The 17,473-nt window shown below is 32.3% G+C and overlaps 3 protein-coding genes across 4 annotated transcripts in view; 1 reads left to right on the top strand and 2 right to left on the bottom strand.

Annotated features, from left to right (window-relative positions):
- Window positions 1-585, bottom strand: part of LOC100176709 (transmembrane protein 209) — an 8,651-nt gene extending 8,066 nt beyond the window's left edge. Inside the window, exon 1 of one of the 2 annotated variants that reach the window (XM_026834566.1) lies at window positions 309-585. In XM_026834566.1, the coding sequence (XP_026690367.1) occupies window positions 309-466 (158 nt within the window). In that variant the 5' untranslated portion in view covers window positions 467-585. The remainder of the gene's footprint in view (window positions 1-308) is intronic. The other variant, XM_002131993.4, reaches the window with a different exon arrangement.
- A 561-nt stretch (window positions 586-1,146) lies between these two features.
- Window positions 1,147-14,488, top strand: LOC100177474 (tripeptidyl-peptidase 2; the record flags this gene model as incomplete). The annotated part of the gene is given in 31 exon segments (XM_009864095.2): window positions 1,147-1,269; window positions 1,422-1,553; window positions 1,854-1,949; window positions 2,021-2,125; window positions 2,322-2,446; window positions 2,661-2,824; window positions 3,187-3,341; window positions 3,405-3,481; window positions 3,692-3,819; window positions 4,195-4,294; window positions 4,441-4,589; window positions 5,118-5,233; window positions 5,526-5,616; window positions 5,673-5,756; window positions 5,990-6,105; window positions 6,486-6,604; window positions 7,066-7,172; window positions 7,701-7,855; window positions 8,610-8,726; window positions 9,158-9,352; window positions 9,646-9,783; window positions 9,997-10,238; window positions 10,661-10,739; window positions 10,806-10,844; window positions 11,156-11,313; window positions 11,524-11,620; window positions 11,816-11,946; window positions 12,493-12,620; window positions 12,933-13,027; window positions 13,428-13,547; window positions 14,054-14,488. Coding segments are annotated over 31 exon segments (3,771 nt in total), but the record flags the coding sequence as incomplete, so codon positions are not given.
- Window positions 14,489-15,079: 591 nt separating this feature from the next.
- LOC100186925 (F-box only protein 36-like) overlaps window positions 15,080-17,473 on the bottom strand; it is a 3,104-nt gene continuing 710 nt past the window's right edge. The window contains exons 2-5 of the mRNA XM_002131999.5: window positions 16,558-16,672; window positions 16,058-16,230; window positions 15,751-15,852; window positions 15,080-15,548 (exon numbers count right to left, since the gene is read on the bottom strand). Of these exons, the coding sequence (XP_002132035.1) occupies window positions 15,459-15,548; window positions 15,751-15,852; window positions 16,058-16,230; window positions 16,558-16,672 (480 nt within the window). The 3' untranslated portion in view covers window positions 15,080-15,458. The remainder of the gene's footprint in view (window positions 15,549-15,750; window positions 15,853-16,057; window positions 16,231-16,557; window positions 16,673-17,473) is intronic.

Below are 17,473 nucleotides of genomic sequence, written 5' to 3' on the forward strand. Positions count from 1 at the left end.
CCTTACGCTAATCAGACGAATTACGGTGACACAGCATGTTTTTGCGCATTTTTAAAGTTAATTTTCGACACGAACGCCCGACTTTTTTGAAAAAAAAATTAGACAGCAGGTATCAGTGAGGGCTATAGAACATTTTGAAACCAAAATTTCAGGTGGCCACCAGCTAAAGAATTACCTAATGTGGATACTGGATATGTTTAAAAATTGTACGGTATAGCGTTATATTATAGCATATTGCCTTTATATTACATTGTTAAAATAATGGTTGATATTTATTGAAATAATTATGGCATAGCATATTTACTTACAGTTCATAGAACAAGAACAAGCTGACAATCAAATTGATCCCGGAAAAAATGAACAAATTTTTCGTATCGACCACTTTGCTTCGAGTGGCTGTTTTAGTTACGATTGGACTTGTTTTGCCAGCCAATACTGGCGTTCGTGGTGGTGTGGAAAATGCCATATGCAAACGTAGTTTGATTCCACGTTTATAGCGACTAGAAGAAACTTACAAAACTCTATACACTAAACACCTCCCGCCAGTCGTGCAACAAGCAAAGAATACTGGAAAATCCCGCTCAGACAGAACGCTTAAATCAGATACGCTCAAGATCTATTGAGTTTGCAAAGACAAAACATACCAAGTGCACACGTGGTAAAACATATACATGTAAAATTATACATACACTTTGTTTATTTATACAAGTAATATTTAAAGAAAAGTTACCCCGTGCAAAACTTCGGTTTAAATATCAACTAAGTATTTTTATTAACACTTCGCATTGCGACAGCTAGCGAACAGGTTTGGCCGGTGGGGTACCTGAAAATCAGAACCTAGTGAACTCTTAGACAACTTAATTGGTGTGTTTTGTGGTATTTGCGTGTTTTGTTGTGTTATTTATGTACGTTTTGCCGTATTGGTAATTGTATTGAGTACTTGTGGTGTTTTTCGAAAAAGTTTACACGCGTGCCTATTTTGTTATCAGCGTTTTGTAATTTTACAGATTCCATCTGGACGATAATTTGAAACAGCATTACCAACTACCAGATACGTTTAGATTACAGTTAGAAATAGTAACGAATTGATTTTACCTGAAAGTTACAATGAAGAGTGTCATTGACACAGACTTTCCCATACACTGCATGGTTCCAAAGAAAGAAATTGGTGCTCTTAACTTTCTTAACAAATACCCAGATTACAATGGTCAAGGAATTACAATTGCTATCCTTGATACTGGTGTCGACCCTGGTGCTTTGGGACTGCAGGCAAGATAAATATATGTAGCCAAAATTATTTTTGCTAAAGCTACAATTTCTGCTTAACTTTTTCTGCTAAATTTTGTAATTTAATCCCATAAAGCCAGAAAGGTTTAATTTATGTATAGATTTAATATTTAAATTTATATATTTTTTAACAGGAGACCCCTGATGGCCGACCAAAGATTATAGATATCATCGATACAACGGGAAGTGGTGATGTTGATATGAGCGTGGTGGTTACTCCTGATGAAGATGGTTGTGTCCAAGGATTGACTGGAAGAAAGTTAAAGGTAAAGCTGTAGAATTGTTTAAAAAGTGTTTTATATATTATATATATTTTAGTACAGTTTATTTAACCGGCACTTTAGCTCACTGGTTACAATGCTCGCCACAAGATATAAAGTTTGAAGCCCAATACTGCTTTTATTGTGGGTGTGTGTTTGGTAAGGATACTATTTTTCCACTGATAGTTTTAAATATATATATATATATATATACCGTATTCCCCCAACGTATGTTAAATTCTGTTTAGGTATTGGTAAAAGACAGAAGAAAGCATGATATTATATATATATATTACTTTTTTATAGATTCCTACTTCATGGAACAACCCAAATGGAAAATTTAACATTGGCATAAAAAATTTGCACCAGATTTTCCCTAAAGGTCTAAAGGATCGGCTGACAGTAAGTGTGTTTTTAAACCTGTTCACGCAATGTAAACCAGTCATAATTTCTTTCTGTCCGATTCAATTTAGAAGGAAGACAAAGAAATTGGTTGGGAAAGATCACATAAACTAAAGACAGCAATGGCGATGGCAAAACTGAATGATTTTATCGCAAATGATAATGATTCATTACCGGTGAGAAAAATACTGTATGTGGAAAATTTTGAAGGAAGACTCTGGTCTACTTTTAGGTACTCTGATGCCACCCTCAAGAATATGTTTGAATCCCCCTTTAAGGGGCTTCTGTGTTTTAGCTGTGTTGCTTATTTTTTGCCTGTTCAAAGTGATTTGATCAGTTTAATTCTTTTATTTTGTTATGCTTATGTTGCAGGATAAGAAAATGCAAAAAGAGAACCTTCAAGCTGCCGTTGATTTTTTAGATAAAGTTGACAAAAATTGGAGTGACCCTGGCCCAGTTGCTGACTGCATAGTTTTCCATGACGGCAATACTTTTCAGTAAGTATATTCACTATTTTTGTTAATTGAAGTTAAAAAAAGGGGCTTGAAAAAGTGATTCACAAATATAGTGATGTTTAATTTCTACAACCTCTGTTGCCATTATCAGAAATACAATTGATCTTCAGCTTTGCCAGACCTTCATACTATATAATGCCTTTGTATTTACTAATATTGTACATACCAGACAATAAAACAACATATGTCATTCAAGGGCCTGTGTGGATATCAGTCTTTGTGGTGACCTCCAGTCTGCCCCTCTACTTACAAGCTACAGTGAGTCACAGAAGTTTGCGACCATCAGTCGAGCTGCCATGCTTAATTATTCAGTGAATATTTATGAAGAGGGGAAGGTGCTTTGTATTGTTGCTAATGGGGGTAAGTGTAATGAATAAGACAGCTCTATTTGTTATTACCAATGGGACAGCCATGTCCCTTTGTTAAAGTTCATAAGCCTACCGCATAACTGAAGTCACTCACACGTACAGTTTGCCAGAGAGATTTCTCTGTAGTTGAACCGCTTATTTCAAGTACCAATTGTGATGTGAAACATTTATTAACACTCGAATGTTTTGTGTTTATAACTGCATTACTGTTTTGTGTTGTTATATACAAATTGGTGCAACACTTTGGTCATGGAATCTTTACTATAAATTTAAAAACCGATAAAACCATAAGTTTGTGCAAAATTGACTTTGAACCACTCAACCAAATCTTTGTATTTATTGTTCCTTTTTAAGGATCGCATGGGACGCACGTTGCAGCCATTACAGCTGGTTATTTTCCTGAAGAACCAGAAAGAAATGGGCTTGCACCAGGAGCACAAATTGTGGCCATTAAAATCGGTGATTCCAGACTTGCAACCATGGAAACTGGAACTGGAATTATCCGTGGTGTAAGCTTAAATCATTTCCACTTTGTAAAAACATAAATTTGTCAAATAAACTGTTAATTTTAGATCACAGAAGCTGTGAAGCATGGCTGCCATCTTGCTAACCTGAGTTATGGAGAAGCTAGCCATTGGCCGGGTAGTGGGTAAGTTAATGTGTTATACTGCTATGCTGTGTTAATTGAAGCATTTTGTTGCTATTTTAATGAAAAAAATCATCAATTAAATTAATAGGTCAGTCTGTTTTCTCAATAGATATATTGTTTATTTTGTTTAATATTCATTATGTATACTCTACTTTTGAAAGCAATCTGTAATGTGCTAATAATTAATGGTAATATTTTTATATTTGTCAGGAAAATTTGTGAAGTGATGGATCAAGCAGTCACCAAACACAACCTGATCATTGTTTCGAGTGCTGGGAATAATGGACCATGTCTCTCCACTGTCGGTTCACCTGGTGGTACAACTGAAAACATTATTGGTACGATGTCTCTAAATCAAAACTGGATATGTTTTGGGTTTACCGGAATGGTGTTTCATATATGGACACAATTACTGAAACACTATTCCTGTAAACTAAAAATGTATATTAAACCTAGATTGTAATGTTCTTTTTTAATTACTTTTCGATAAGAATTAACTGTAAATTTCAGAATCTCTGGATTTTTAAATTATGACTTTTATATAATTTAGTTGTAGAGAAAACTAGAAATACTAGGCTGATTCAGAACACCAATTCTATCTAAAATATTAACATAACATACAAAGTGCATATATACGTAATATGTATATTTATGTATATATATATCTTCATTTTATAACATGTTTTATTCATTTCATTACATGTTTCTACCAGGTGTTGGTGCTTGGGTTTCTTCTGAAATGATGACAGCTGAATATTCAATGACAGAAAAACTTCCTTCAAACCAATATACCTGGTCGTCCCGAGGACCATGGTAGGATACCTATCTGTTACATCTCTTATTTTTTAATAAATTGGTACAAAAATAAAACTTTTCAACTTTAATCTAAAATATAACTTTTTAACTTTTTTTTTATTAAAAATTTAAAAGTTTTTAAGAGTACTTTTGTTTTTTTGCAGCACAAATGGAGCACTGGGTGTAAGTATTTCAGCACCGGGTGGAGCTATAACTTCAGTGCCGAACTGGACATTACAAGGATCACAATTAATGAACGGAACTTCCATGTCATCTCCTAATGCGTGTGGCGCAATTGCATTGATTCTTTCAGGTAGAAAAATGCTTTGTTGCTATTTAGTATTACAATATCTGCAAGTTTTTCTTATAAAGTGGCAAAATTTATTGTGTATCAAAAATTGATCACAGTGTGGGTGTAGGGGTTAGGGGCCCATAGTTTTTCAACTTTTTAGGTGGAACATAAATGGTCAAATTACTGTTAATAGTCTAAAAATCACTTTCAAATATATATCATGTTGCTGGTTGCACTTTTTTCTTGAATACCTATTATAGTCATTCAAATCAGGACCTAAATTATCTATTGTTGTTATTTCAAATTTCTGTATTGGTTTGTGTAGGGATTTATGGTCACTATATTTCCAGCAGAGTGGTCAATCTTTGTTTGCATCAAAAGCAATAACTTGACATTTCCTTACAGACCAATTTACTTTAATTATCCAACTTTAATTAGCAACTGAAAATTTATTGATTTTCCGTTTTCGCTGCCTTAGGATATTGATTATACAGATACCAAGCATGTGTTATTAGAATGTTAATATCGTGGCCCTTGTTGTGGTTGCAGGATTGAAAGGAAGAGACATCTCATACACCCCGTACAGTATTAGAAGGGCATTGGAAAACACAGCGTTCAAACAAGAGAATGTTGAAATATTTGCACAAGGTTTCGGCCTCGTTCAGGTGACTAATGAAATATGCAAACCGCAGATTGTTTGATATAAGTGTAATATCTACAATTACTACAACAAGTATACATATACATCTGATCTTAAATTTTACTAAAAATCTCATAATTATTTAAAAGATCTTGTTTTACTGGCAATAGAGTAAGTCCATTACAGTCTGTATATATTCTATATTCACACCGAATATAACTCAATTTTACATTTTTACAAGTTTTAATGGCTATTAATTGGCATGTACACTTTAAATGGTTTTCCATATTAAACACATTATATCCTGCTATCCATAGGTAAACGAATGTTTTGACTACCTCACAAAATATGCCGACTTCCCAGACAACAAAATCTCTTTCACTGTTTCGTTACCAAAGAACAAGAAAGGTAAGAATATTTAAAGCTGTTGTTTTAGCTATTAATAATCCAATAAAACTTGGCAGGTGTTTATTTACGCTCAATGGAAGAAGCTTCAGTGGCGCACACAGTGTTTGTGACTGTTGAACCAAAGTATCATCACACAGCTGGTGAGTTAAGACACACGAGTAGCATGATTTTTGATAAATGAATTAAATATTTATTTGCCAGTTTTTAATAAATTTTCAAGCTTTTACAAAATATGTCTGGAAAAAAATTAGGTTTTCAATAATTTTGTTTTAATACTTTTTTTTTCATGATTAAGTAAAACTTCTGGGTTTTTCCAATATATCTACTATTGTGTGCATGTTACATTATAAAGTAAAGTGATTCTTCTATTCAGGTCCTGAAGAGAAAATAGACTTCCGTTGTCACATGGCTGTCTGTAGTAGTCAGCCATGGGTTGTTGTTCCAACACACTTTGAGTTGATGAACATGGCTCGTGGTTTCAGTATTAAAGTTAGTGAAATGTTAACTTTATTATCTAACAGTATTTGTTCATATACTTTATCAACCTAAAAATAATTTAGTTTTCTTGAAAAGGTAATTTAATTTAAAAATAATTTTAAATGATATTTAATTTTCCTGAAAAAAAACGCTATAACATGATTGAATGCTTTTTAACAGTGTATACTGAGGTGTATATTACATTTCCTTGGCATTCTTTACCTTTGAGATCACTTTAAACTCAATGTGTTGGTTGGGATGTAAAAGTTATTGAGTAAACCTTAGTATTCCATGCAAGAAAAGTTGACAAGTTCTGGTCTAATTCAAACGATAGCTAAATAATAATACATATAATAAATTTGCCCAAAATGAGATTGTTTCTTATCTCTTAGGTTGACCCACGCGGGTTACCACCGGGAGCGCACTTTGCACAGGTCCAAGGTTTTGACACACAGTCGCCACATAGAGGTCCCTTATTCTCTGTCCCTGTCACTGTGATAAAGATGGAGACGTGAGTCGAGATTAGCATTTTTAATGTCACCAAATTTACATGAAAAGATTCAACATAAATGGCCTTACTGCGTTGAAAAATAACCAAAAATATGTGTTCTAATACACCAGTTCCCTTAAATTGAGTTTACTGAATTTCAAGGCCTGTATTTATATGTTGATGTCTAAACAATCAATCTCTCTCTTATTATTACATGATTTTCCAAATTTATTCCATGAAATAGCTAAATACATTATATGTAGAATTTACAAGCCATTATGAAACTCATTGTTAAATATTATTACTAACATGGAGTATTGGAGTATTATTATTTTTATAAAACATTAGTACTGAAAATCACAAACAAAAACTTGAAAATATAAGGTTTACCATTCTTTATAACTTTGTTAGATTTGTCTTAGCTTCATTATGTGTATTTTTAATGATATTCTGTTGTTAATATGTTCAAATCTTGCCCACAGTGTACAGAAGTCACTGGAGTACAAGAAGAATGTTGATAATCAAGTTTTTAAGCCCGGCCAGATCAGTCGGCATTTTATACAAGTTCCTGAGGGCGCAACATGGGCAGGTACTTATTTATTATCACAACTAATTACTATGCAAAATATTTTCAATTTTTCATTGGTTAATGCATACTAATAAATATTGCCCAAGTTGTCATTAAGATAAGTAACACAGTGGGTTTTATTCAGTGGTTCTTAACCCTTTTGCCACCAAACTAAATATATAGGGATTTACTCTGGAGTACTCCGTAAACCTTCATACCCAAAAATTCACCGCTACAAATTCAAAAATAAAAACTAAATGTACCTTTTAAATTAGTGCTGAAACATTACTGTACTGCTGGTTTTTACTCTTGGCTGGTTTTGGCAGCATTTAAAAAAAAAAAAAGAATTCTTATTTTAATGGTTAGGAAGTCCTTATCTATCTAAATAAAAACGGGTAAAAGTGTCTGAAGACTTCGAACCAATAACTTTAAAACCACTATAGAAAAAGAAAACAGTCTACAATTAATAGGCAGAATATCTTTTAAAATCTTTTCAATTATGTTCCGTCCACGAATGACAAGTTCTAATCAATTTAATATCATTCGCAGAACTGAGGATGTTCAACCATTCCAAGGAACAATCGTCTAGATTTGTTCTGCATTGCATTCAGTTACACGAGCAGAGGGCGTTCCGCGAACATGAGTTTTACAAATTCGTCACGATCATTTCTTCCAGCTCCACTGAACAAGCTTTTCCTGTCCAAGTTAGTTACTTGTGTATTTAACTAGGTGTCCGGTAGTCTAACATGGGTGTGCAAGGTATGCTTATAACCCTGAAAATAAATTCCATTATTACCCATTATAAATACTTGAACGATTTAATAGACTATCTTGTCTTAAGGCAAACATGTCTTAAAATAAAGTTATACATTGGTGAAAGTGCAATAATCATTCCAGTCTATTTGCTAAATAAAAGCTAATAATGCAGCTGGCATAAGCTTTTATCATTTAAAACTTGTAAGTACCTTGACTTTTCAAAAGTTAGGCACATGTAGTTGGGGGAATGGGCAAATGTGGTCTACATTGCAAGTCCCCTAGCATTCCTAGATGTGACCTCAGCCATATAGAATAAGAGGTTGTTCGTAGCTCTGTATGCTCACTAAATATCTGAAATGGATAATTTGTCATAATGCTATGTCCAAATATTAGCAGAATAAACTGTCATAGTATTGTGCTTCCAGCTAGCGGAAAAAAAAGAAATGTTTTAGCAGAAAAAAATGATTGTAGCTCCATTTGTTAATAGTTTTTTTATTTATGAATGATTTGTATTTTGTACAGGTCTTATTTTTGAAGACTTATTTTCGTATTTAAAAGAATATAATACAAAAAATGTAAATTAAGAATGGCTTAACTTTATATTTTTTTATTAAAGCTTGCAAAAAAATCTCTAAATACAATTGACGACTGTCATTTTTTTCACGGTTTGACATTCGTGATAAACCTTGCTTGTTAACACAGGGAGGGATGTGTCTTGAGTTGTGTGTGGCACGATGGTGGTCGAACATTGGTGACGTGTCCGTGTCATATAACGTTGAATTCCATGGAGTGAATCCTTCAGATAAATTCATCACCATGGTATGTGTGGCTTGTTTAATTAATTTCGATGTTGAATGAAAGGAAAGTAACTCCTTGCTTATTAAGGAGGAATATGGAAAATTCCATTGGAAAATATATACATTGTATTTGTAATACAGTTTACATATATGGAGTTGCATAGAAAAATGTATATTTTTTAATCTTTCATTTTGTATTTGTAGTTGTTTCCTGCAATTAGTTTTGATAACAGGATTTTGATACTAAATTTAAAACTTTAAAGAGTAGTTCAGTTAATGTAGCTTTAACTTAAATTTTTTTCTTATGCAGCTGGTTATTACAGTATAAATGCAGGAACCACTTTTTTAATTTGGTTTAAAAAACAAAATAATAACACCCATGTTTGTATTTACATACTATAGGCATCAAACTATGTATGTTAAAAAAGCTATTTAAGATTTCTATTTTTACAGCATGCTGTGGATGGCATCCACCGGTTGGAGCTAAAGAGTCTTCTCTTGGAAGAAATATCTCCAACAGTTTCATTGAAGCACATCGTGCAACCTGTGCGCCCTGTCGAGCACAATATTCGTCCTCTAACTTCACGGGATATGCTGTTGGGAGAGAAACCAATATATGAGATGGTCAACACATACAATGTGCACATGGTACGTTTGCTGTACATTTTAGTTTTTGCAGGATGGGAATTTTTTTTTAATGTTTGGAAACATATCGGGCTTAGAAACTGTGATTAGAACTCTTGGTTGCAAACTGTTTTGAATATTTACAAATAAGTTGGGCTAGTGCTGAAAATAACCACCTACAAAGTTGCATGGCGTTGGCTTGTAATTGGGCATGACATGTGTAAAGTAGAACACCTATGTTGTAATGAATGTCGTTGTCTGGCTCTGACAATAATAAATTTACATTAAATATTTCATGCAATACACTGCCTTTTCAGACTAAGGCAACCGATGTTATCATATCGTTTCCCATCATGTCCGATCTCTTGTATGAGAATGAATACAACAGTCAATTATGGCTGCTGTTTAATTCAAACAAATGTTTGGTCGCTGCAGGAGATGCTTACCCAGATCATGTAAGTGGGGAGAGATTAATAGTTTTGCTCTATTTTATGTCATTCATTAAAAAAGTATTAAAATAGTGTAGTTTCTGTGTATTTTTTAAAAAACTTAGTTTAAAAAAAACTGTTTTTTAACCTACAAATTTTTTGAATCTTTTTTTAAAAATGTTTTTAACAAGTGCATGTTCATTGTATTTACGAGATAAATTTCAATTAAAATCTTTCTAGTATGGCTGCAAACTTGAGAAAGGAGAGTACACAGTGCGCTTGCAAGTTACCCAGGAAAGCAGGGAAGCTTTACAACGATTGAAGGACGCAGCTATGTCTGTGAAATGTAAACTTCCATCTGCTATCACACTTGATGTGTTGTCCACTCATCGTGATGCTTTGATGGGCGGCACAAGGATGAACAGCACGATCTCACCTGGATGTACTCTTCCTGTGTATATTGCTCCTATACCCGATGATAAGTAAGTTTTATGGAAGTTTTTGTTATAACGCCAGTTTTTTCATATGCATTTTATTCAATTGTTCTTATATTCGTAATTACGGTTATTATCTTAATCTAGCTTTTGTTATGGATTGCTTTACTTTTTATAGCCAACACAGTTATATTGTATTAAGATGGAGTTTTAGCTTTTAAAAATAGTTTAATAGAAATATATATTCTGCTGCCATTTTTACTAGATATATTTTACAGTAAATGATATTTTTGCATAAAAATTTAATGACAACTTTATTTCCACCCCAAAAACTTTTGCCTTTTATGACAAAAATGTTCGGGTTTTTAATAAAATCTAAGTTAATTTTTTCCCAGAAGATCATTTCTTGGAAAATTAATTGCTTCATTTTTTTTTGTGGGGATTATTTTTATTTCTTGCATTTAAAACAGAATTCCAAAGAATTGCTGCAGTGGTCACTATCTTACTGGTTGTCTGAGTTTAGCAAAAGGAGAATTGGGGAAAAAGGCGGTAAGTTGATCCTCATTTGTGGATAAGTTATGTAAATAAGAACTTTGAAGTGTGGTGTGTTGGCAGGAAAAATTTTGCAGAAAACGACAAGGAAAGAGTGCGCAGGTATTATCCCAACCTGGGCTCTTGAAAATTTAAACTTTTTATTTTCCAATTACGATTTTTAATGCATTTAGTTGAAAGATCAAAAAACGATCACTGTTTTTAGTGTTTTGCATATTGTGTGTTGTCTGTATGTCTAGTTTAACAGACATTTTACCCTGACTGACTGTTCTATTATAGAATTTGATCAAATGGTTGTTTTTGTTACTGTTGTCTTGGTATTGCATTTAAAAAGAGAAAAGTATTTTTCGTTATTTTACTTTATATTGATAAGTAGTTTCTCAGTAAGCCATCATTTCAACTTCTACTTGTAGGTCACTTATCCCTTCAACTATGTCCTTATTGATCAACCAACTAAAACAAAGTCAACAAAAGGGAATAAAAAGTCGGGAAAGGTCGGCCAGCTTGCGAAAAGCAATGTTGAAAAGTCTAATGAAGATATGAGGGACTTACAAATTACATGCATGACCAAGTATAGTGTTGTTTATGTTTTGATTTTGGATACTCATCTTAGGATTACCCGTAACACTTAAATATGTTATTAAAATGTGTTTCCTCCTGTTTAAAATTTACCTAGCTTTCAGCTGTACATAAGTTTCTTTTTACACAGTCGTACAAATACCATTTTTGATAAAATTTACTTATGCTTCTTGTTATTTTTAATAATGTTATTTTAATGCAGATATGAACAAGTAGATTTCTTTGATAAACTTGTGGGGGAATGGCCTGACCATATTCCAGTATACCTTGCAAAACTACAAGTACTAGAGGCAGCCAAGGTACTTCTGTTGTAAATTCTAAAATAAAATTCAAAATTTATGTGCTACATATATCATATAAGTTGATATGACTATACATAATTTACGAAAATAAGCTTTTACAAGATGAAAGGTTATATAGCTGGAGCAATGTTTCATGTTGTAGTGGTAATAAGACCGACTGCCATTTTTGGTTTACAATTTTTTTTCATACAGACCAGGGACGAAAATTTGGATGAAATTATTGGAATAGCTAATGATGTCATAATGAGGATAAACGCAGAGTCGTTGGCCGCCAAACTTGGAATTAAAATTGATCCGAGAGCAGATGCTGCTGCCACTAAAAGGTGATTTATCAATATTTTAGTTGTTGTGGTTTATATAAAGGTCCTTTAACTTTCCCCACCTCATCTGAAAATTAAAAACATTAAACAGAATAATATTTGTACTTAAAAAAAATCTGTTTGAAGTTTGTAAATGTTTCATTGAATATTCATACTTGAAAAATAAGATAAAATAATTTAATAACTTAGCAGCAGTGGCAAGACCATAAAAAAAATTCAAAACAAATATTTTAAAACCTTCAGCCCTTTGTTGATTGCCTACAATAGCAGACTGTTAATAACATCAAATCACAATTATTTTGACATATTTTGCTTTCAGCTTATGAATCTAGCACCCCCAGTTAAAGAACTTCTGGTTTAACACCCCCAAGCTGTAGAATCTTCATTTGTTATACATTCCATCAGTAAACCTTGTTATGTATCATCATACATCTAGTCTGCTACACCACACTCATCCTGTAGAAATATTGCGAACAATTTGAAGATGTGTATTTAGTCCTGACTTTTGTAATGGCTCTGTTGTTTTAGATTTATCTTTTGTGTTTATAGCGAAACAGAGAAACAGAAGAATTTCATGATCAGTGCGTTGGTGTATAAAGGATGTGCACTTGCTGATAAAATAATTCAACTCAATCAGAAACATGGGAAACCAGGTGACCACGAGGATGGAGCAGAAGGTCAGTTTTATTTATTGATGGAAATGAACTTTAAAAGTAATGCTAAAACCAAAATAAAGGCTTGTTGCATGGACGACAAAAAGTTGTATATACGTATAATTGTACTATAATTATTATAGGAAACTAATATTAGGGAACATTTTTTGTTTTATGGCTGGTAGAAGTAATGGCAAAATGGAAAAAAATACAGTCTGATTTGTGCTTTTAAAGTTAAAGACAAAAATTATCAAAAGGGAGTGTAATTTAACCATAAATGATGCTATGTTTTATAAGTTTTTGACTAAATGGTATGATTATTTATAAATGTTACAGGTGACCAAGAAAATGAGGTTGGCAATGCAATGCTTGGTGATTTGAAATCTACGTATGAACAACTGCTTATGTTTGCTGACATCACAGATACTAAAGTAGGTTCAATTTTTCTAAATTAATTTGAGAGCGTGTCTTCAGTTTACTTTTGTACCAATAAATGTAAAAATTATATTGAAAAACATACCTTTTTTATATCTGTTTTTGTAACATCACATTTTATTGTATATTTTATAACTTGGAAAATAATGGTACAATAAAATATTTAAAAACCCAGAAAAATATTGGTAAAAAATAAAACAATTTAATAACCCAGAAATAATAATTTAATGAAGTCAGAAAAAATGTTTGGAACACATTGTTTTTTCAAATCTGTTTTTGTAATAAAACAACTTTTTAAAAATTTAATCCAATTGTGTGCGTATGTTAACAAACAGGTTGCATAATATTTACCATTGCTTGATATAAGCTAAATGTTAACAATATCCCATGTAACAGGTGCTACCATTCATCTACAAACATGCTATGGCATTGGAATTGTATGGAACCGCTGCTAAAACACTTCTTCGACAATTAGATGATAAAACTTTAAAAGAAACCGATTTAAAACTGATTGAGGTGAGATTATTAACCTAACTATTGTTATTTTAATAATAAATTATGTTAACTACATCGATGACGGATATAATATATCCGATTTATTCTCACGTGTCGTGGCAACTATATAAGCAATGGTTGTTCTATTTAATACACCCAATGCCTGCTTCAATAATGTTTGTGGGTGATTGATTTTAACCCGTTAGTGAACACTAAGTTAGAGTGTCTTGCCAATAAACAAATGACAGGGAATACACAATGTAGATACTACATCAAAAGATACTATAATACTATCTATGCATCATAATTGGCCCGCTTATAAAGTAGTTTATTTAGCAAAATATAATATTACTTAAAACACCAAAATTACATTTGCTTCCAGGGATATTATAAATGGTATGAAGTTCTTCTGCAAATAAAATTTGCATACTCTAATTTTAATAAGAAGAGCTGCATATGATGTCTTAACATTAGTACTTAAAATGAATTTACAAAAACACTTTTGTCATACCATCGTAACTATTCAGGTTTGCCGGCTTTTGGAATGGAACCATATTGCTCAGCATATTGAAAATTGTTTGCCAGTGAAATATCCCTCAAGCTACATTCCTTTTTAACCAGACTTTTATCCAAAGCAGTATAACGATATAAAAGACATCCATTCTTAATTCAAGCTTAATGCTCAAGACGTAGAAAAAGTTACGCATTGTGTCGTATTTTTATTCCTTAAGTGTTTTAATGTTAGAAGCAATTCAATTGTCACCCTCGTTCCGTGTGTGTGTGTTTAAAACAGCAAGATTTTGTTAATGTTTGTGGCTGTCAGCAATCAAAAAAATTTCAGTGACATTTTTTTACTGAGTTTTGAGTTTTAAAATGTTTTATGCACTTTCTATTTCAGTGGTTTCTAATAATAACAGCAGCTGTGTTGTGATTGGGTCAAATAAATTTTAGTATGCTTCTGACTGTCGTTGGATGATTGTCAGTAGACTCCCACCAGACATAAAGTTCATGGCAGATATGGAAAGTCTGTGACTGATATAAAATGTTTAAAACAGATCGAAAAATGATCATAGCACTTATTAAATGTTTGTGACAGACAAAAGTGTCCATAATGGGCACTACACGTTATTGCATAGATTATTTCCTATGAATAAAAAATTAATCCTGGAACAAAGAAAAAATAAATGTACATGACAAAAATAAAACGTTGGCAAAGTACAAAAAATGACTGTGATGTACACACATTATTTGCTGCAAACAGAAAATGTTTCCAACTAACAATAAAAGTACATCTTGTGACGTATATTAGATGCTTGTGACAGCTAAAACATGTTCGCGCTTTAAACTTTGATTCATTATTCATAGCAGTATCAAGATCAACTGGGTATTAGGCATTTTAATATACCAAAACACATATTGCTGTAGAATTTAAATCCAACACATTCAACTTGTATACACCTTAACCCTCCACTTCTCTTGTACGTCAAATTAGGAATTATCATATTTATAACTGCCAATATACCCTTCCTGTGGGAGTGCTTTTAATTTTTTTGTTTCTTTTATTAACAAAATATATATGAACCAATAGTGTAACACTAATAAAAGATTACAAAAAAAACAGTTAACAAAAGGAACAAGGTACTTGGTCTCACTGAACGAATTTACTTTTTGAAAAATATGTATGAAAAATTATACAAAAATTAAAAATAACTCACAGGCATATGGTTAAAAAAGAAAGCAAATCAAGCAACATATCGCTTATGATAATTAAACTCAACTTATATGCAATGAAACACCTTTAAAATGATTGCAAAGCAATACAAAACTTGTTAATGACTTGTTTTTCTGCTCTTAAGCTGCGTTTACAAAAGTCACAGTGATGCAATATATATATGGCACCACTAATGTTAAAAACAGTATATGTCGTGCACGTTACTGTTCATCGGGGGCATTGCTAAACGTCCCTCGGTTCTGATGTCTGCGCATTTGAGCTCGTAGCTGTAGTTTGTTAGTAAAGAATACCTGGTAAAATAGATATTTTTAATGGGATGAATTATCCGTAAAAACTATTGCAACAAAAAACTCATTTACTTTGTAATGTTATAACATGTATCAAAACATTGTCTATAAGACAATTCAACGTAAGTATTTACACGTGTATCGTATGAAATATTATTTAACCCAACATTACTATGAAGTTAAAAATAAGTCGTATCGGTCCTACATGTTTCCATCCAACTTCACCAGCAAACAATTTCATCTCTGGTGTGATCGTATCACAATGACTCTCAACAATATGTTCCCAAAGTTGCTCAGAGTTGCAAAGCTGTGGACAAGCATAAAGATACAACAAAACATAAACCTTATGCTTATTGATAAAAAAATCAGGAAATAGCAGCCAAATGCCTGCTAACAAACAGTTGTAAAGTATTCTTTAATTTTAATTAAAATATTAATATAATTAAAAAAATTAAGTCACCTATATAATATAACTAGAGCATGAAAAGTTACTGTTTATTATTTTTGCTTACCTCATGAAAATGTTTGTTGGTTTGCGACAAACTAGCAATGTCTTCGAGTTCCATGTACGACATTATCAATATTTGTAACGGGTTTGAAAGTCGAACAAAATAATCAAAATGTCCAAGACAAAGCTGCTTTATATAAACCAACATATTGACTCCAAACACGCGTTTTACTTCAGCTGGATATAAAAAAAAGTATTTTAGTTTACTGTTTGTTGTGTGGGTTTGAAGCCATGGTTTTTTTAATCGATACTTAACTTAAACTTTGACATACATATATTTAAATACATAGCCTGTTTTATTTATTATCATTTTACTGTTAATTCACAATATTTTCTTTGTTTTTATTACTATGGTTTATTACCTTTAAAAAATTATGAAAAAACATATGGCGAATAAATGTTACTTATTTAACCTTGTTTTCCAGGGTTTACTCTGCCACGCCAGGTTTAATGCACGTGTAATCACAAACGATACATTTACAACAATAAAACGAGAACACTTACAGTGTAAATCTAAATCATGAATAAAATCATCATGTGATTGTCGGTTTTCTGATGGAGCAATGCTGACATCAGATTTTAAACACTGAGGATTAATTTTCCAATATCTCCATATAACCTACATAAAAGGGTAAATAGTAATGGTAGGCCAGAAATAAACATTACAAATGAAAACAGAAACATCATGGGAAATAAATATATATATTTATATGAACCTTTATTATACCAACATATGAGGCCATAACATAAAATGCAAGACTTTATGCCTGTAATAAGATCACTAATATCTATAATTACATTTCGCGATATAGAAACAATCCAGACTGGAAAATATGTCGTGCGCGGAGGATTTATCCTCCGCGCAGAATTTTCAAAATTGGTTAAAAATCCGCGCAATTTTCGCGGTATTACTAGCAATCCGCACAAAAAATATCAATCCGCGCAAAAATATAATAAAGCGCGTAAAAATCGCTGCAAGACTTGATAACTTTTCCTGTTTGTAAATGCGCTTGGGTAGAAACTAAACTAAACGGCTGAGGTTGAGAACTAGCTGCCTTTTTCTTACATTCTCTCACGATTATGACGTATGTCTTTGTGTGTTTATGACTCTATCAGCCAACGTGCGTATGCCCACAGAAATAAAAAAGAGTAGAACGCGCATCTCCAATGTCGGTAAAGGAGAGAGGTAATACACTCTCTTTCTTTCGCGAGTCGTTCCCGCTTACTATTGTAGTCAATAAAATCCAGGGCGCTTTATGTAGTTTTTCTTTGTTTTTTTGAAAAATAACTAATACAAGTATATATATATGTTTCTAAAAAAAACGTTTGTTTGGACGTTTTAAAAAAAAAATTAAATGTTTAAATTTCATAAACAGGAGCTAAACTGTAAGCGTTAACCTACCGAATAACTAAATTGACC

The sequence above is a fragment of the Ciona intestinalis genome, chromosome 1 (genome assembly GCF_000224145.3).
Source record: "Ciona intestinalis chromosome 1, KH, whole genome shotgun sequence".
Classification (NCBI taxonomy): Eukaryota; Metazoa; Chordata; class Ascidiacea; order Phlebobranchia; family Cionidae; genus Ciona; species Ciona intestinalis.